At 37.9% G+C, this 20,790-nt stretch overlaps 1 protein-coding gene across 2 annotated transcripts in view; it reads right to left on the reverse strand.

Moving 5' to 3' along the window:
- Positions 1-20,790, reverse strand: part of ghrhrl (growth hormone releasing hormone receptor, like) — a 51,427-nt gene that overhangs the window by 23,956 nt on the left and 6,681 nt on the right. For both annotated transcript variants that reach the window (XM_082145665.1, XM_082145664.1), the window contains exons 2-6: positions 9,296-9,404; positions 7,014-7,121; positions 5,167-5,258; positions 1,782-1,879; positions 1,396-1,528 (exon numbers count right to left, since the gene is read on the reverse strand). In XM_082145665.1, coding sequence (XP_082001791.1) covers positions 1,396-1,528; positions 1,782-1,879; positions 5,167-5,258; positions 7,014-7,121; positions 9,296-9,404 — 540 coding nt within the window. The remainder of the gene's footprint in view (positions 1-1,395; positions 1,529-1,781; positions 1,880-5,166; positions 5,259-7,013; positions 7,122-9,295; positions 9,405-20,790) is intronic.

Below are 20,790 nucleotides of genomic sequence, written 5' to 3' on the forward strand. Positions count from 1 at the left end.
GCCTTGTTTTATAAGCACAGAACCTATTTGTACGACTGTAGAAGTTTGGTACCATTCCGGCCATTATTAGTGGGGTAATTTACGAGATACAAATTTGGATCCATTAGCGGCTGCACTAAACCATCCGGCTGATATCCCTAAATAAGCTCTAACTTTAATAATGTTCGACCAAGGGGAAAAAGGCTTCTGGGGGGGTGTTTGGCTCGAGGTCATGGTGCAGAGGACCCTAGGTTGATTTTACTCCGAACCATCCCTTTAATAATGTTTAAAACAAACATTTATATTTCAAATAAAAGCTGTTCTTTTGAACTTTCTATTCATTAAAGAATCCTGAAAAAAAGTATTACAGTTTCCACAAAAATATGAAGCAGCACAACTGTTTTCAACATGGATAATAATCAGAAATGTTTCTTTTGCAGCAAATCAGCATATTAGAATGATTTCTGAAGGATCATGTGATCCAAAGTTACTAGCCACTCAGCAAAGTTCCCTGGCCACAATTTTGACATTGATATGGGGAAAAACTTTTTATTTTATTTTTATTTTCTCATTATTTGGCAGCAAGTATATTAGGCTGCTGTCACTTTAAGACCTGACACACTGATCCATTATACTGTTACACATGCGTTTCTTTCTCAACTGTTTACTTTTACTCAAAACATAACTGACTGTGTTTGTGTGAACACTCGCATTTTTCATTATTTTGTGTGTATTTGACTGTTTAAGTGCAATAAGCAGCAAACAAGTACTCGCTTTAGTACTGAGAGGAGGCTTTATGTGCCGAACTTTGAGTGTGAGCACAAAATCTGCGGGAATTAGTCAAATTATGCATAACATGCCAAAATTCAAGCCCTGTAACACCACAATATTCATCCAGAGCAAATGAAATGAGCGAGTGAGGAGAGGAGGGTTTGTGTGTAACTCGGAGAGATGAGAGAGAGAGAAAGCGCAGCTGATATCTTGTATCTACTATTCTGCAGAAAATCAGTATTGGAAGCGTTTCAGATATTTCAGTATTGATATGTATTGAAAAATCTATATTTTTGACCACACTACATTGCACTTAGTTTATTATTTCAGACGCCTTTTTAAAAGACTAAAATAAAATAAAATGATGTACAGTATTATACATAAAATTCAACCCACCAAAGTGGCTAATATGAGTGACTGTGTTACACGCCACTGCTGTAATACACCGCATTTGGAGAGTGTTAATGTGTTCATTCCTGAATATATACTGTATATAAGAAATACACTAAGAAATATTATCAGTAAGGTATATTAAAAAATATTGTGACATATCCATTGAGTCATTGAGGAAAAAAGTGGTGTGTGTGAAGTCGGTCAGGTTTGTATTTTTCACAGGAAACAGCATTGATGGTGTGACAGACTCACCGTCGAGAGTGTGCAGTGATCCGTGTCGTCACTGGAGAACAGCGTCGCATCTTTGATAAAAACAGCCACAGATTTTAGGATGAAGGTGAAAAACAGCTGCATGTGGATGTAGTTTCGAGCACAGTGTAATCGCCTAGAACACAAACAACATTATTTTAAATATATCATTGTAAAGAATACGACCTTCTTCTAATGTTGCAGTACTTTGAGACTAGTTTCCAAGCTACAGGCTGATTTAAAGTTGTAAAGCCAACTTTATGTGGAAAAAGTAGCTATATATCCTAAAAGTTACTCACAAAAGAGACTAGCTATATTAAAGCAATATTTTTACAGGAATAACTAATCAGTGGCAGGGTTTGAGGTTTTTAGTCCACCAAGCACAGTACCTGAAGAGCAGCAGTATAATCACAGCAACAGAGAGAGAGAGCAGCGACGCTCCGTAACCAACAGTGTAGATCAGTTTCACAGTGGCAAAATACAACTCCTACGGGACAAATGAGCACAAATCAATTACATCTACATGTATTTTCAACTAAATGACATTTTCAGTTTACAGAGTCTGTTTAAATTGAATGAATGAATGAATGAATGAATGATCTGAATGATCAGTTAGGACAGACACATAAGTGTGAAAGCCTAAAGCCTGTTTATTCTGAAAAATTAAAGTAAATGTACTAAAATGTATATTGTATACATACAGTGTGTATGTATGTGTGTGTGTCTGTGTGTGTATGTGTTTGAGTGGGCTCACACTCACCGGCCACTTTATTAGGTACACCTTGCACTGGGTTGGACCCCATTTTGCCTTCAGAACTGCCTTAATTCTTCACAGCACAAATTCAACAAGGTGCTGGAAACATTCCTTTTGGTCCATATTATTGACATGATAGAATTAGTTGCTGCAGATTTATCAGCTGCACATGATGCGATTCTCCCGCTCCTCCACATCCCAAATCTGCTCTATTGGATTGAGATCTGGAGACTGGAGCCCGTTTGAGTTTAATGAACTCACTGTCATGATCAAAAAACCAGTTTGAGGTGATTTGAGCTTTATGATATGGTGTGTTATCCTGCTGGAAGTATCCATCAGAAGATGATACACTGTGATCATAAAGGGATGGACATGATCAGCACCAATACTGTGGAGTTTAATCGATGATCAATTGGCACTAAGAGACCCAAAGTGTGCAAGAAAATATCCCACCATCATTACACCACCAGCAGCCTGAAGCGCTGATACAAGGCAGGATGGATTCATGCTGTCATGTTGTTTATGCCAAATTCTGACCAACCATCTGAACGCTGAAGCAGAAATGGAGACTCGTCAGACCAGACAACGTTCTTCCAATCTTCTATTGTCCGGTTTTCTTGAGCTGTGTGAATTGTAGCCTCAGTTTCTGTTCTCATCTCACAGGAGTGTCACCGGTGTGTGTCTTCTGCTGCTGGAGCTCGTCTTCTTCAAGGTTTGATGTGTTGTGTGTTCAGAGATGCTCTTCTGCTTCAAGGTTTGATGTGTTGTGTGTTCAGAGATGCTCTTCTGCTTCAAGGTTTGGTGTGTTGTGTGTTCAGAGATGCTCTTCTGCTTCAAGGTTTGATGTGTTGAGTGTTCAGAGATGCTCTTCTGCTTCAAGGTTTGATGTGCTGTGTGTTCAGAGATGCTCTTCTGCTTCAAGGTTTGGTGTGTTGTGTGTTCAGAGATGCTCTTCTGCTTCAAGGTTTGGTGTGTTGTGTGTTCAGAGATGCTCTTCTGCTTCAAGGTTTGATGTGTTGATCGTTCAGAGATGCTCTTCTGCTTCAAGGTTTGATGTGTTGAGTGTTCAGAGATGCTCTTCTGCTTCAAGGTTTGATGTGTTGAGTGTTCAGAGATGCTCTTCTGCTTCAAGGTTTGATATGTTGAGTGTTCAGGGATGCGCTTCTGCTTCAAGGTTTGATGTGTTGAGTGTTCAGGGATGCGCTTCTGCTTCAAGGTTTGATATGTTGAGTGTTCAGGGATGCGCTTCTGCTTCAAGGTTTGATATGTTGAGTGTTCAGGGATGCTCTTCTGCTTCAAGGTTTGATGTGTTGAGTGTTCAGAGATGCTCTTCTGCTTCAAGGTTTGATGTGTTGAGTGTTCAGGGATGCGCTTCTGCTTCAAGGTTTGATGTGTTGAGTGTTCAGGGATGCTCTTCTGCTTCAAGGTTTGATATGTTGAGTGTTCAGAGATGCTCTTCTGCTTCAAGGTTTGATATGTTGAGTGTTCAGGGATGCTCTTCTGCTTCAAGGTTTGATATGTTGAGTGTTCAGGGATGCTCTTCTGCTTCAAGGTTTGATATGTTGAGTGTTCAGAGATGCTCTTCTGCTTCAAGGTTTGATATGTTGAGTGTTCAGGGATGCTCTTCTGCTTCAAGGTTTGATGTGTTGAGTGTTCAGAGATGCTCTTCTGCTTCAAGGTTTGATATGTTGAGTGTTCAGGGATGCGCTTCTGCTTCAAGGTTTGATGTGTTGAGTGTTCAGGGATGCTCTTCTGCTTCAAGGTTTGATATGTTGAGTGTTCAGAGATGCTCTTCTGCTTCAAGGTTTGATATGTTGAGTGTTCAGGGATGCTCTTCTGCTTCAAGGTTTGATGTGTTGAGTGTTCAGAGATGCTCTTCTGCTTCAAGGTTTGATGTGCTGTGTGTTCAGAGATGCTCTTCTGCTTCAAGGTTTGGTGTGTTGTGTGTTCAGAGATGCTCTTCTGCTTCAAGGTTTGGTGTGTTGTGTGTTCAGAGATGCTCTTCTGCTTCAAGGTTTGATGTGTTGATCGTTCAGAGATGCTCTTCTGCTTCAAGGTTTGATGTGTTGAGTGTTCAGAGATGCTCTTCGATTCAAGGTTTGATGTGTTGAGTGTTCAGAGATGCTCTTCTGCTTCAAGGTTTGATATGTTGAGTGTTCAGAGATGCTCTTCTGCTTCAAGGTTTGATGTGTTGTGTGTTCAGAGATGCTCTTCTGCTTCAAGGTTTGATATGTTGAGTGTTCAGGGATGCGCTTCTGCTTCAAGGTTTGATGTGTTGTGTGTTCAGAGATGCTCTTCTGCTTCAAGGTTTGATGTGTTGAGTGTTCAGAGATGCTCTTCTGCAGACCTCGGTTGTAACAAGTGGATATTTGAGTTACTGTTGTCTTTCTATCAGCTGAACCAGTCTGGTCATTCTCCTCTGATCTTTGACATCAACAAGGCATTTTCTCCAACAGAACTGACACTTACTGGATACTTTCTCTCTGATAATTCTCTGTAAACCCTAGAGATGGTTGTGCGTGAAAATCCCAGTAGATCAGCAGTTTCTGAAATACTCAGACCAGCCGGTCTGGCACCAGCAACCATGACACATTCAAAGTCACTAAAATCAACTTTCTTCCTCGTTCTGATGCTCAGCTTGAACTTCAGCAGATCGTCTTGATCATGTCAACATGCCTAAATGCACTGAGTTTCTGCCATGTGATTGGCTGATTAGATATTTGTGTTAACGTGCAATTGAACTGGTGTAATAAAGTGGCCAGTGAGTGTGTTTGTGTGTAGTATATACACTGTATATTGTTGTTGACCGACATTAAGAGTATAGAGCTATTAAAAGATCATGTTAACAGCAACTCAGATCTTTTGGTCTTCAAGGAATTTGATGAAGAATGTTTGAGTTCATAGTGAGACAAATCTGAGACTTTATTGAGATCTCTTCTGCAATTCTAGAAGAGTGTATGAATAAATGGAAAATGTTTATCAAATACAAGTTAGTATGAACTGCAGAACATGTCAGTGACCTCTGGGATGTCGTCCTCAACACTGCAGGCCTCATGATATGGAGGGAACGGCTGTGACCAGCCTCCAGCGCTGCAGTTACGACTCACTATACCTAGAGTAAATAAATCAAGGTCAAAGGTTAATGACAATCATGCAAGGCAATCTCTGCAAGCTTTAAAAAAAAACCATTTAAATCTGCTTATACATTCACTGGCAACTTTGATGTCATTTCATGTGGATTTCATTGAGTTTTTTTTTATATCTTTTTCTCTGGAGACAAGATGCAATGCATGTAATTAGTTTGTGCTAAAGCTGAATGTGAAATGAGGTCTGAATATTTTTCTACACAAGTCAGCGACGGAGTGACACTTTACTCGTCGTCAGATGAAACTGCAGCAGCACAATTTTATTTGTGGTCTTTCAGATTTGACTTTAGTGTTGGTTGGCTGGTTTAGACTGGGTTTAGTTTGGCGGATGTGTGGAGATTTGAGACGTTATTGCAGTGGCAAATATGAAAACCTTTTTTTGCTCAAGCTTATGAAGCCTTGAAATTGGGGCCGTGTATTTTACAATTTGAGTTTTCAGCTTATATTCTCAAGGTAGATGTGTCTATTGTTAAAGCCCACAGAGTGAAACCAATGCGTTTGCTTCACGCGTTTGCTTTGTTTGCAGAAGCTGTTAATATGGAAATGCATGTGTGAACCAAGGTTGGGCAAACTCAGAGCTCTTTTAATTCATTAACATTAAATGAATTAATTAAATGAGAATCTCATTACATGAGAAAGAGAAACTTTTTCTGTTTCTCGAGTCAAAAGAGCAAAGTCTATTTGGCATTCTAATACACACATTTTGTGGTACTACATTAATGCCTGGCCCTAATACATCAATTTGCATAATAACTTATTCTTATAACTTATTCTGGTTATTAAAGTGTCCCTATTATACTTTTTCAAATATTTCCTTTCATGTAGTGTGTAATACAGCTATTTGTGAAAGTAAAAGGACTGCAAAGTTTCAAAGATCAAAGTGTGTCTCAGTGTCCCAGTCTCAATTCCTGCACAAACCTACGTAGGTTTATATCAAACTTTCATGATGCCAACCTATGGTCTTCATTGTCCATGAACAAAGTCTACCTTAACCCTTGAATAGAGGGTAGCTGAACAGTAGTTGTAGCTGATACTGGAAGAGTTTGGTTTGTGTGTCGACAAGACGCTGTTTTCTGCAAAAGCAAATCCCTTTTGCTGCACTTTCAAGGGACAAGTACTCGGGCTCAAATTAATACGGTAAAACCGACGCCATCGTTACCGTTTGTATCACTGTGCATCAAGTGCTGAGGAAGATCCACAGCTGAAATTCAGATATGGTAATGAGCGTTTGGTTTCCGACATACGCTGAAAGCGGTCGACCAATCAAAACAGACTGAGCCATCTGACCAATCAGAGCAGAGTAGCTCTTGGAAAGGAGGGGTTTAGAGAGTCTGAATCTTTTACTGAACCGATTCAAACACTGTGAGAAAAGAGATGATGCTGCAATGGATATTATGAGAAAATGTGCTTTTTGAGCCTGGATGCATATAAACCTGTTGAAGGAGACAATTAGAAACCTTTAAAATAACATAATAGGGGCACTTTAAAATAATATTAATGTTTAACATTTTCATTTATCCAGTAATACTGGTACATCAATTTGTATTTCATTCCTATTTAACTATATACTTCTATCAATTTACTGTAAATTCAAATGTAATGATTCACAGTTTGTGCATCTTGTTTTCCATCTTTACTTCATTCAGGTACTGAATTGCATTCTCAATTCATTTTTGAATTGTGCACAACCCTGAAGTGGACGTAGTGTTTGTGTGTCATACCTGTGTTGTTCTTGAAGAGAGAGAAAACAGCCGGACAGGGAGTGTGGACGGTCTCACCCACTGCAGCTCTGGGCCAACACACAACAGAGTCCCATACTGGTGGGCAACCTTCACACACACATTTATATAAATAGCATGACCTTATAACTACTCATGCACTCAAGCACCAAACATCAAGAAACATCACAAACATCACATCACAGCTAGAATTACTCTATTACAGTCCAGTTTTCTGTGTTGGATCGGCACAAGAACATATGTGAATTTCCAGCAAAGCCACTGCAAAGCATGCTGGGAAATGCAAACGCAAGGCGCTGCATTACAATGAGTGTGATCTCGTATTAACCTCTGTCTCTGAATGTCACCACTGACCGCTTATGGCAGTGTAAATGCTGTGCAGATGTGATTCATTTTAAATGTCATCTGATGGGTTTGTGACCTGTTTTTGTATGTCATTTTAAATCAAAAAAGAAATGGAGTATAAAGTCATTAAAAGTCATTTTAAAAGTTTAAATGCTTGACAGGAGACATTATTGATATGTTATGGCTAAAGTACAAAGTTTTTTTTTTTTTAAAGTAGCAGCAAAAGTTTTTCTAATGTTCTCTCTTTTATGTAGAATAAATAAATATTTTAATTCTAAAATGTGAATAGTATACACTACCATTCAAAAGTTTAGGGTCAGGAAGATATTTTTTTTTTATTAATAAATATTATTATTCAGCAATGATGCATTAAAATGATCAAAAGTTAAAAATGTTACAAAAGATTTCTATTTTAAATAATTAAATTTATTTTAATTTAAAAAAAAATCACAAAAGTATGAAGCAGCACAACTATTTTTTGTCAGAAAAATGTTTTTTGAGTATCAAATCAGCATTTGTGATCACATCATGTGACGCTGAAGACTGGTCACAGTCACAGTTTACAATTTACAATATATTCAAATAGAAAACATATATTTCCCAATATTACTGTTTTTACTGTATTATTTTTATGATGGCTGGGTGTCGTTTGAATTTTAGTAATTCCGATTCTGCTTATCGATTCCGATTCTTATTGATTACCAGTTTCGATTTCAAAAGTCAAACATTTAGATATCAAACGTTTTGATACATTTTTGCTAAACATTTAGTTGCAGCTGAATACCATGAACAAAAATCAGCAGCCTTAAGAACAAACTAGACCAACATAAAAGACCAACATAAATTTCAAACATTATTAAAGACAAGTATAATAAGAACAAAAAGCAAAGTAGCAATAGCACAAATACATACAACTGAACAATGTTCAGAAATTGAAATCAAGTGTCAAATAACACTGCATAGTTTTCTTTTTATAAATAAAATATAGATTAATCTTTTTTAAAGTAACAAAAGTTATTCAGTCAAGATCAGTGAGTGATTTTCTTTTATTAACAGTAATGACACAGACAGTAGCAGGTTTATTAGGCTACTGTCACTTTAAGACTTAATGCACAGGTCACATGCATAATGTTGTTACACATGCGTTTTCTTTCTCAACTGTTTACATTCACTGAAGACATAACCGACTGTGTTTACGAGGATATTTTGACATAATTTTCTGTGTGTTTGTCCATTCAAGTGCAAGAAGACGTATACGAGAACTCAATCAGGAGAGGCGGCTTTTTGTGCGCATCTTCATTCGCTTGAATGGTTTAAAACCACAATAAAATGTGCACACAGGAATCAATAAGCAGAATCAAGATCTTAATTTTATAACATCTATTCGATTCCTGACATTAAGTATCCGTTTCTAGAATTGGAATTGATTTTCGATTCCTAACCCTAATTTTTGATTTTTTAAAAAGCAGCGTTGGTGAGCAGAAGAGACTTCTTTCAAAATCATTAATAGCCTAAGGCCCGGTTTCACAGACAGGGTTTAGATTAAGCCAGGATTAGACTTTAGTTCAATTAAGACATTTAAGTAGCTTTTATAAACGTGCCTTAGAAAAAAAACATTGCTGATGTGGTTACTTTCTGTTAAAACAGCATTTTAGTCAAAGACCGTGAAACCGGGGGATAATCTTACCAACCCTGAATTTTGAACGGTAGTATTGCTCATATCATTTAGTCTTGAATACATCTGAGACAAGTTCATATTGAGATCTCGGACTTTTGATTGCAGACTTTGGTGTCTCAGTAATTCAGAGTGCAGGTCTCAGCTTGATCTCAATGTAATCTCAGTGTTTAGCATGTCTCTCATGTCCTGTGGAAGACAAACCCCCTTCAACATCCCATCAGGAGCTTCGGTTTATTTCTACCTGAGGAGCTGCTGAGGTTCCCAGGCTCTGTGATCTCTCGCAGACACCGCTGTTCATCTCTTGCCAACTGAAAAATATATTCACACTCAGGATGCAAACTGCACAACACCTGCAGAGAGAGAGAGAACATTTAATGAGTCAGTGATGCATAGAAATGCAGGTCTCATTTATGACACAACTCATACATTTTTCAGACAAAAAAATTACAATCAATTGTGGATGCTGTCCTGACCCACTTTACAGACAGAGAGAGCATGTGCATATGTGTGCGTGCTGAAATAGAAGGAGAAATGTTATACTAATACCAGCACAGAAAAACATGACTTCAGATTGCATTAGCACTAAGGTGACATTTTCAATGGACAGTAATTATGCCATATTGTGGCTATTGAAAACTGACGCTGATTAAGAATTCATTGCCATTTTAAAAATATACTACGTTTCATTTCAACTCTGCGTTTCTTCTGGCTGTTAATGAAGTAGCAGTTGTCAAAAACCATTTTAATATATGTATGCAGTGCACACAAATATTGTATATGCATGCAAGAGCATTTCAATTGTTCATTATTTGCATGTAATCAAAGCGCTGTTTCAGAGTGATTGTCTCCGATCAAACACTTTAGTCTGACTGCGTCTCTGCCGTTTAAGAGTTAAGAAATTATTATGAGCTGTAGCAGCTTTTGAAAGCATTGCAATCAAAGTCTCATGGGTTATTCTCTGGAAACACTCCCTAATACTCAGGGACATTTTTATTATTGTTCAAAAAGTATTTGAGTATTTCTCCAGCTCAGGATCAACTTAACAGGACCAGATATTACAGAACCAGCATAGGGATATACCCAAATATTCATATTATTTAGCAAATGTATGTGTTTATGATATTTTCAATGTCCCTTTCTTAGAATATATAATATAGTAAACATGTGGTATATTTACTGTTAATAATTTGGGCTCAGTAATATTTTTTTATATTTTTTAAAGAAGTCTCTTCTGCTCACCAAGGCTGCATTTATTTGATCAAAAATACATTAAAAATAGTAATATTGTGAAATGTTATTATAATTTAAAATAACTGTTTTCTATTTTCATATAGTGCCATTTATTCCTGTGATCAAAGCTGAATTTTCAGCATCATTACTCCAGTCTTCAGTGTCACATGATCCTTCAGAAATCATTCTATGATGATTTGCTGCTCAAGAAACATTTATTATTATTATAAATATTGAAAACAGTTTTGCTGCTTCATATTTTTGTGGAAACAGTGATTTTTTTTCAGGATTCTTTGATGAATAAAAAGTTAATCCAAAAAATCGCAACAAGCTTTGTTACTTTTGATATGAAACGTCTCAGCTTTTAAATTCTGTCAACTTTATTATGAAATTCAAACATTAAATAGCATTTTGGCACTCTTTAATGTGGCGTGACAGATCACTGTACCACTGTACCACAGATGAACTGTGCTCAGTTCAAGCAGCGCGTGAACTGACCATCTCTTCCTCTTTACTACTAGTTTAGCACCAAATAAACATGAATGAACATAGGAGATGTTGAGAGACCTGTCTCATGTAATCAGTCAATCAGTGTTTCATCCTCGGAAAGAAAAACTAGAGAGGAGCATTTAGCAAAATATATACACAATTGCATATTCATTGTATTTTAACCTGTTCTTCAATATTTAAAGGAACTTGACGACTTTTTGGGACTTTAGCTTATTCACCGTATCCCCCAGAGTTAGATAAGTCCATACATACCCTTTTCATCTCCGTGCGTGCCGTAACTCTGTCTGACGCACCCACCGCTAGCCTAGCTTAGCACAAAGGCTGGAGGTAAACGGCTCCAGCTAGCATACTGCTCCCAATAAGTGACAAAATAATGCCAACATTTTCCTATTTACATGTTGTGATTTGTATAGTCACAGCATGTACAAATAACAAGGTCACATGAGACACGGCCATCTTCTAATCGTATACATACTGGGAACTATATTCTCAGAAGGCGAAGCACTGCTACTTCTGCGGAGTGATTTGCTCGCAGCGCCTGAGAAGCCCCGTGGTGAGGAGCAGAGAGTTCGCTCAGAGTTGGAGTAAATCACTCCGCCCAAGTAGCAGTGCTTCGCCTTCTGAGAATATAGTCCCAGTATGTGTACGGTTTCACAACATGTAAATAGGAAAATGTTGCCGTTATTTTGTCACTTATTGGGAGCAGTATGCTAGCTGGAGCCGTTTACCTCCAGTCTTTGTGCTAAGCTAGGCTAGCGGCGGGTGCGTCAGACAGAGTTACGCCACGCACAGAGATGAGAAGGGTTATGTATGGACTTATCTAACTCTGGGGTATACGGTGAATAAGCTAAAGTCCCAAAAAGTCGGCGTGTTCCTTTAAAGTTTGAATAAATCCATCATGTTTTTATGACAGCCACCATTTAAATGTTTATATTTCAAAGAACAAGTAGAAACATAATTGTCATTTAAAAAGTTATTATAACTATTATAAAAATGTCCTTTTATGTCATTTAAATGTAAGTAGACTACAAATCAGTTAAATGTATCCTTTTAATATTATAGAAATGTACCAACTGGGATTCCCAGTATAGTTTACAGCATTAGTTGAGAGAGATTGTTTTCCTTTAGAAAATGTTCCACACTGTAAAAACTAAAGGAGCCTCAAATATCCTGTCGGATACTCAAGGAACTTCAAAATGTAATTTAAGTGCCTCAAAGCTCTTTCTCCTATAGTAGGGTTACTGGAGGAGCATTGACATTCTTTGAGGTTCTTGCTGGAACTTATGGGATCCTTTAAGCACTTTGTATTTAGTTCAGAGGTTCTGGAGTCACCTTTTCATTACCATGAGACCTCGAAGTGCTTTGGGGGAAAATAGAGGAACTTGAATGCGATAAAAGGGTTATTGGAAGATCTTTTAACATTTAAGTGGTTCCTGGAAGATCTCTTATGTTAAAGCCAGCATCTGGAGGAACCCAATGGTTCTGTGAGGCCAGAATGAGAATATTATTATCCTATTATTATTATTATTATTATTATAGGCTACTTAAGTTTGATTCAGTATAGCCTACATACCCAGGTGAAAAAAGACGTACTATTAAAAATGTACTTGAGTGTGTTTTTAGTAGGCCTACAATACAAATATACTTTAATGCATTTTTAATACATTTAACAGTAGCCTGCGTCTTTTTCACCTGGGTAGCTTACATTTATTTAGTATCTATAGGCCTATTTTGTTGATTAATTTAAACCTTAAACAACAACACTAAATTATAATAATATTAATAAGAAGAATTCATTAATTATTATTGAATAAATAATAGTAATAAAATAATCATTTTTACCTACTTCTTCATAAATTATTATTTGAAGAGGAAGAACTAGGAGGAGAAAAGTTTTATTCTGTCACGAAACTGCTGCTATTCCTCTGCTGTCGTCGCTTCAGTGATCCTCGCGCTGCTCGCGCGCAACAAAGCTCAGCTGATCGACGTCATCGGGTAACGGCTCCGTCCTCTCATCAAAGCTTCCGCCGTTTGTTCGGCTCTCCGTTACAAGGTTTGTAAACTCGCCAAATAAATATAAATACAGAGTCTACTCACTATATATTCAAACACACATATATATAAACTAAATTGATTATACATTACTACTTTTTTACAGTGTTTACCACTCGTTTATTGCACAGTATCTGGTATGAAGGTTTTAGCCGCGATGCTAACTACGTTGATCTAACGTAAGTTAATGAACAAATGGAAATTATTGACTTATTGTCTTAGATTGATTTAGTCATTCAATTCAACATATTCTGTAAAACTGTGTCTTCAAATTGCTGAGATAGCCTAACTAATGTAGCTGATTCCTGCTGTCGTCATTGGCGTTTGTTATGAATAACAAAAGCAGGTTAATATAGTTTGGTCTGTTTTTGTTTAGCCTAACTTTACTTACTACAGGTGCCCTCATTCTCTCAAATACCATTTTAAAGCCATTTACTGGTCAAATATTATGTTGTGAATAATCAGCTCCAAAGGTGGCAAAGGCTGGGAACGAAGTGAGGACTGGTCGTAAGAGGAAGGCTGAGGGGGCTGTTCAACAAGCAGAGGCAAGATTGCATCACAACAGACTGGTGGGAGTGGTAACAAGAGGCAGGGCTGGACTGGGTTCCTTTTCAACTCCCCACATTGACACCAGCAAAGGTAAGGAAAGGCGTCGCCTAGTCCAGGAGGAGGTGAGAGCAGTGGTCGAGGAGGAGAGAACCTGCAGGACAGTGGGAATGAGGCAACAGGGTGCCTGGATACGATGGGAGAACGCGATCGAGAGGAAGGTGACATGGGCGGAACTGTGGAAGGCAGAGCCGCAGCGGATCAAGTTTCTTATCCAGGCAGTATATGATGTGCTTCCCAGCCCATCAAACCTTCACATATGGGGCAAAGTGGAGTCACCAACATGTCCACTGTGCTCCAGGCGTGGAACCCTAGAGCACATTCTGAGCTGTTGCTCAAAGGCACTGGGAGAGGGAAGGTACAGGTGGAGACATGACCAGGTCCTGAAGGCCATCACTGAAGCCATTGCTGCAGGTGTCGAGTGGGCCAAGTGCTCGCGCCCATCCAAACAAGCCATCACCTTCATCAGAGCTGGCGAGCAGCCAAGACCAGCTGCAAAAACATCTGCAGGCCTCCTGGCCACGGCGAGGGATTGGCAGCTGTTGGTGGACCTGGAGCAGCAACTCAAGTTCCCCAACCACATTGTGACTACCACCTTAAGACCAGATGTTGTTCTCTTGTCTGATTCCACCAAGCAAGTGGTTCTGTTGGAGCTAACAGTCCCTTGGGAAGATCGCCTGGAAGAGGCCTTTGAAAGGAAGCTTGCCAAGTATGAGGGACTGGTCAGCGAGTGTCGACAGGCCGGATGGAGAGCAAGGTGTCTCCCAATAGAGGTCGGATGCAGGGGCTTTGCAGCCCGATCCCTGTTCAGAGCCTTCAGTCTGTTAGGCATCGATGGAGTGAGGAGGAGAAGAGCCATCCACAATACCACCGAAGCGGCAGAAAAAGCCTCAAGATGGCTATGGCTTAAGAGAGGAGAGCCATGGGGGCAAAGTAGCTAGATTAGCCAACTGGACACAAGCTGGGGTCTGATCAGCCTCAGCTGGGTCACCTGGATGAGGGTGTATGATGTTGAAAGACCCGAAACACCCAATGATTCCAGGAACATCACTGAAGATGTGTCCAGTAGCATCAGTAGATGTATTTGTACAGCTTTGTTCTTTTGTTTCCCCAGAACAACCAGTACATTTCTAAAATAATCTGAACATTTCAGAGGCAACATTCAATTACAGTAAGTTACCTATACACCACATGCAAGTACTTTATTACTGTGAACTTTCTCTGTGTGAAATTGTATTGTTTGACTGTGTACTTTTTTAATAAGTTATTCTCTGAAAATCTTCCCTCATGCTCTCAAATCTCATTCATGTTACTCAGAAAAATAATATCACAGGTTTGGAGCTAATAATGCTATGCATTTTTTATAGGCTATACCTTAATCATATGCATTTGAATATAAGACATTTGAACCCTGAATTATATCTTAAAGTTTAGTCTTTTTCGACAAAAAAAAGGAAAAAGCTATTATATGACTTCAGAAGACTTACAACACAACCCATAACTCATTGCCTATTTTTAGGATCTTTTCTGGGACATTTTTGGAGCTTAACTATTTTTTACATAAATTGTTGCATTGAATTGAACTAGACAAGTGTACATAAGAATAGTTTGAATGAATTACAAAAAAAATGTATGCTTGTGTTTCATGCAGTGATATTGAATGGTGACGGGTTGCATTATGCCTGAGATCTGCTTTCGGGTTCCACAGACAGAAAGTCAAACAGGTTTGGAACGTCACAAGGCTGAGGAAATTATTTAATAACTTTAATAACCTTACTAACAGTAAATGTTGTACTTTGCAGGGATCTCGGTAAGCTGAAATACAAGTTTGATCAAGAATAAAAATCCTCCTGTAGAACTGAAAATCACTGAAGTGCCTGGACCATCCACCAGAAAAGAGGAAAAGCAAACAGAAAATGAAGCTGATGCACCTTTTCACTTTTCTAACTCGTTAAGTACCTCACGTGTCCCTTGTGAAGATTTTATAATTGATTGCATTTTATGTTGCAGCGAGTAAAGGTGCATCACATTTGTGAATTTCGTGAAATTACGCAGGCAAAAAGACAAAATTGCTGATCGTGTGGATTCTTATTGAAATGACTGAATTCACCAGTGAACATTCACAGAACAACAGATCATTTTACTGCACCTTAACTCTGTTAAAATGGAAAATGTTTTCTGCTTGTTGTGACATAAGGAATACTGTTTCTGGGTCGAAGCCTCTACTTCTACTTTCTTTATCTTGTTTCTAGATATTGAGAATACTCAACAACCATTTATGGGAACTGTTGATTCAAGTCACACATTTAAGCTTTTCAAAAGGCATAGTGTACATTTCAGTCTCCAGTCTCACGCCATCCCAGACTTCAACATTTTATGATTCAAAATAGCTGAATAACTAACCATCTGAGATTTCGGAATAGAGATAAAGGTTAGGATCCTAATTTTCAGGAATATTACAGCACAATGAGTGTATATTAGCACTGTTTGTTGTTTGTTTTTGGCATCTGATAGAGCTTTTGGACTTGGAAACAGTGACGTCAGACTTAACAAGCGGACTGAAACACATGTTTTAAAATTAAGTGAAGATGAACATTTTTAATTAGTCAAAATTTAAATTTTTTACATTGATTTATTACATGGAACATGTGTTTTCCATGCATTTTGTTGAGATGTCTTTTCTTGTGTAGCCTATTGTATACACATGGTTGATTATTAATGTTACTTATATATTATACTATTTTTTTGTGTGTGTATTCATTGATATTAATCTATTACTAGCTTTTTTTTTCAAGTGCATGGAAGTGTATGTATTAAAATGGATCTAAAATATGTAATAAACAATTCTTATTTTGTATTTGGTTCAGTTTGTTTATTATAATAGAAGTTAATGGTGGTAACCATAGTAACAACATGAAATTAATTGAATACAAATAAAATAAAATTGAAATTTGGTTCCTGGAGGCACCCACAGTGGTTCCACACAGTGCCTTATATAAGAGTTCCTCAGGAAACCTGTGTGGTTCCTCAGAGAACCGCCCCTTTTTAAAGGGTGCCTAGAGGATCTACAGACGGTTCCGCCGGTGTGGCAAAGTGAAGAACCCCAAAAGGTTCCTCCAGGCACCTTTTATTTTTACAGTGCATGTACTGTACCTGATACATAGCCCAAATAATCAATATCTAATCGAATCGGAATTGAATTGAATCACAAGGTAAATCGAATGGTAAAATTTGTGTCAGTACCCAGCTCTAATAAAAGGCTATAGCACACAAATGGCACCATTTCCCGAGAATTACTCCCATATCCTTCACTTTGATATGTTTTTTCGGCAAAAATGTTTTGAAAAGTTAAAAAAGAGAAGAGAAGAGTTCAAATAAGTTCAACAATATGCTTCTTCACAGTGTATTTGTACGTGCTCGAGTCAGTCTTTTAAGGTAAATATAATCTCCAAAGCAGTCACGTCTCTCTCTGCTACAAGGGGGAGCTTTCACCGAATGAAAAATACAGGTCAGAGCTGAGTCAAGGTTTTGTTCATTAAAAGATTTTCAAAAACACAGAGCCATAAGCTAGTCTAAGAGAAGGCAGGCTCTGTGTGATGCTCTGTAGTCTCATATAGAAGCTCTATCTCGCAGTAACCATCTCATATGTACTAGTTCTTCTCTCCGTTTATCTCTCTCTATCTATTTCTTTTAAATCATCCAAGTCTTAGAGACGCACAAAAGAGTTTTGCCAGCTGATATTATCACTTGTTATTTTGACTGTCTATAAAGCAGAGGAGACAGACTAAAAAGAAGAAATATTGAGCTAACACAAACTAACAATGAGTATACTATTTTTACAGTGTTGGGTGTAATTCATTACTAAGTAATTAATTACTGTATTAATTTATACTTTTCCATTGAAAACGTAAAGTAGCCTAAGGGATTACTCTATTTAATTTACAGTTACTTCTGATGTAATTGCATTAAATACTGTATAGAGTCTCTAGACTCTAAAACAATTCTATATAAAACAATAGTGGATTCAACATTTAACTTCTAATGTTAAAATTTATGTTTTTATTTTAACCTTCTCCCTTTAAATACTTTGGTCAGTTCAAGAATAAGTTATGCTATTTTACATTATTTATTTGACAGAATTAAAAGACAAGTTTCATGTGTATGAACTGCTCATGGTTGGGTTTAGAAAGTTATTAGTAAGAAGTAAGAACATGAATTGTGGAGCAATTTTGAGCAGATTTCGTGCATTGCGACATTATGTTCATTTATTTTAAACAAACAAACAAATAAATAATTTGATAAGTAATGATGCTGAAAATTCAGCTTTGATCACAGGAATAAATTATTTTATTTTATAAGTTATTTTAAATTGTAATAAAATGTCAAAATATTCAGTTTTTAACTGTATTTTTAATCAAATAAATGCAGCTTTGGTGAGCATAAAATACTTCTTTCAAAACGGTTGACTGCTAGTGTACTGGTGCGTCTCAAAATATTTGAATATCGTGGAAAAGTTTTTTGTAATTTAATTCAAAAAGTAAAACTTTCATATATTCTGGATTCATTAGACATAAACTAAAATATATCAAGCCTTTTTTTTTTTTTTTTTTGATGATGATTATGGCTTACAGCTCATGAAAATAAAAATCCAGCATCTCAGATTATTAGAATATTTCGTAAAATCAAAATCAAAAATGGATTTACAATGTACAAAAAAATGTTCAAAGCTCTGAAAAGTATATGTTCATTTATGCACTCAGTACCTGTTTGGGGCTCCTTTAGCAGGAATTATGCATCAATGTTGCTTGGCATTAAACTGATGCAAGTTAAGCTCCGTCCACACACAAATAAAATCAGCATTTTTTTTAGCCATTACATCAACTTACATCATAATGGGAGAGGGGCAACGGATTCAGACAGCTGGGGTTTTGTTTTTTTTGTTTTTTGGGGATTCTGTTCCCCCCATATTTATGACACACTGAGGTTCTAATATTTATCAAATTGATGCTGTTTAAGCTCCATCCACACACAGAATAGAATAAGCATATTTTAAGCCATTACAGAATAGAATAAGCATGATTTAAGCCGATACATCAACATCTCTCATCATTGGGGTGGGGGAACGAATTTCGACAGCTGAACTATTTGCCGTCGGATTCTGTTCCCCCTATGTTTCTTACATAATGAGGTTCTAATATTTATCACATTGCACTGGATTACTAGACCCAATAGCCTAGTGGTCAGTGCACTGACAATCATTGTTTTACAGCTTATTGCGACCCGAGTTCAAGTCCCGGGTCGTCAAACTTTCTTGATACTATACTGTCCTATCATAATAAAAAGCAAAAAAATATATTCTTTAATGCGATCTGTGGCCCTGCTGAGGCGTTATTGAAGCCCATGGTGCATCAAGCTCATCTGTGTTGTTGGGCCGGGTGTTTCTCATCTTCCTCTTGATTCTCTATGGGGTTCAGGTCAGGCGAGTTGCCTGGCCAATCAACCACAGTAATATCGTGGCGAGCAAACCAGTCAGTGGAAGTTTTGGCACTGTGGGCAGGTGCTAGATCCAGCTGGAAAAGGAAATCGGCATCATCTTGTCAGCAGATGGAAGCATGAAGTTTTCTAAAATCTCCTGGTAGACGACTGCGTTGACTTGATGAAACACAGTGGACCAACACCAGCAGATGACATGGCACCCCAAATCATCACTGACTGTGGAAACTTCGCACTGGACTTCAAGCAAGTTGGATTCTGTGCCTCTCCACTCTTCCTCCAGACTCTGGGACCTTGATTTCAAAAATGAAATGACGTGAAAGAGAGCTCAGTTTAGTATTCGGGCACTGTCTGACGCGGCTGTTTGGGCACACAAAACTTTCCACACAGCGAAATGAGCTCCCTTTCACGTCATCTTGTTATGGTTTAAACTTTCGTGATGATGAAGCGCTGGCCCATCAATTGTCCCGAGAGTCATTCACGTTTGTTCTTGTTCATGCATTGTTAGAATTCATACAAATGTTACCGGTCAACTGGCGAGTGACACTGTTTCATACACCCGCCAAATCCTATTTTTACTCGCATTTGGGGCTTGGCGAGTGTTAATTTTAGGCCCTGTATATAGTGAACAAGAGAGGCAGTGAAATTGTGAACTGACGAAAATGATTATAAAAATGAAATGAAGCAATCGGTCTTCCAGAGATGACAGCTTTGGAGAGCTGTTGAACGGTGACTTGACAGCACAAGTTCATTCTGTCCCGCTTTGAACTAAAGTACCAGCACTTAGGATAAAAAAAAAACCTTCCAGGAACACTCTTTACAAGGCAGCCCTAAGAACTACAGTACGTCACGGGCTAATAAATCGAATTCTTTTATTCATCTCTCATGATTAAAAACTACAGAGAGCCCTTCAAAACGATTCAAACCAGAGCGAGATTAAATGAAACTCAATCCTTCAAGATCTGAATATTTGTCTTCAAAGAAGCTCAGCCAACCCGTATTAGCCACTGCTAAACAATAGCATTGCTAAAATCCTGTGGCACAGGCACAACTGTAAAACAAGTTTGATTTGTCTCATCATGAAAGGCCGTGAAATGTCTACCAACCCCCAAATCTCATGATGCAATGCTATAAAATAAAATAAAATAAAATATAATCAATGTAAATCAAAACCTATAGAGGACAGTATTTTTGTAGACTTTTAACCAAAAACCTATTTAAAAATCCCATTGAGTTCAGGACGATGGAAGCGGAAGTGTAAAATACGAACTCATTTGCATGTTTTTGGTCTACAAAATATGTCATCCCTGCAGCGTCAGATAACAACAATGCATAAACTTCTTTCATTGTCAGTTTTTGCCTGAAGAACATCACTGTCGCCGCCTTCTGGTATCCATAATCCCAAAACCCAAATGAAAATATGCAACACCTCTTCAGAATAACCTGCCGTCATCATCCACGTGTTTCTGAGCTGGCATCTGAATGGCTCTGTTGCTCGGAGTCTTGTAGAAACACTCAATCATTTGAGTCATCTTCTGGGGTGTAACATCACCAGATCTGTTCTGCTAGTAGAGAGGAAAGGTGATGTATCATTAATGCTTCTGAAAGCAGGTCAAGCTGAACTCACTATCCACCCAACATCACCTCTTTAGTTTCACTAAGCTGCCAAAAGAGCCCAAACTCTCCTCTGATAGCAGTAATCCAGATAGAGCTCTGTAACCATTATACGCTTTACTCTATTTTTAGAAAGTAAGACTAGGAAGATCCCAAAATACCCTGGACTAGAATTGAGTTTGTTAGACAGGCCTCCCCCTGGGTGTTTTTATATGAGTGTTACTTCGAGTT

The sequence above is a fragment of the Leuciscus leuciscus genome (assembly GCF_965113295.1).
Source record: "Leuciscus leuciscus genome assembly, chromosome: 18".
NCBI classification, from domain to species: Eukaryota; Metazoa; Chordata; class Actinopteri; order Cypriniformes; family Leuciscidae; genus Leuciscus; species Leuciscus leuciscus.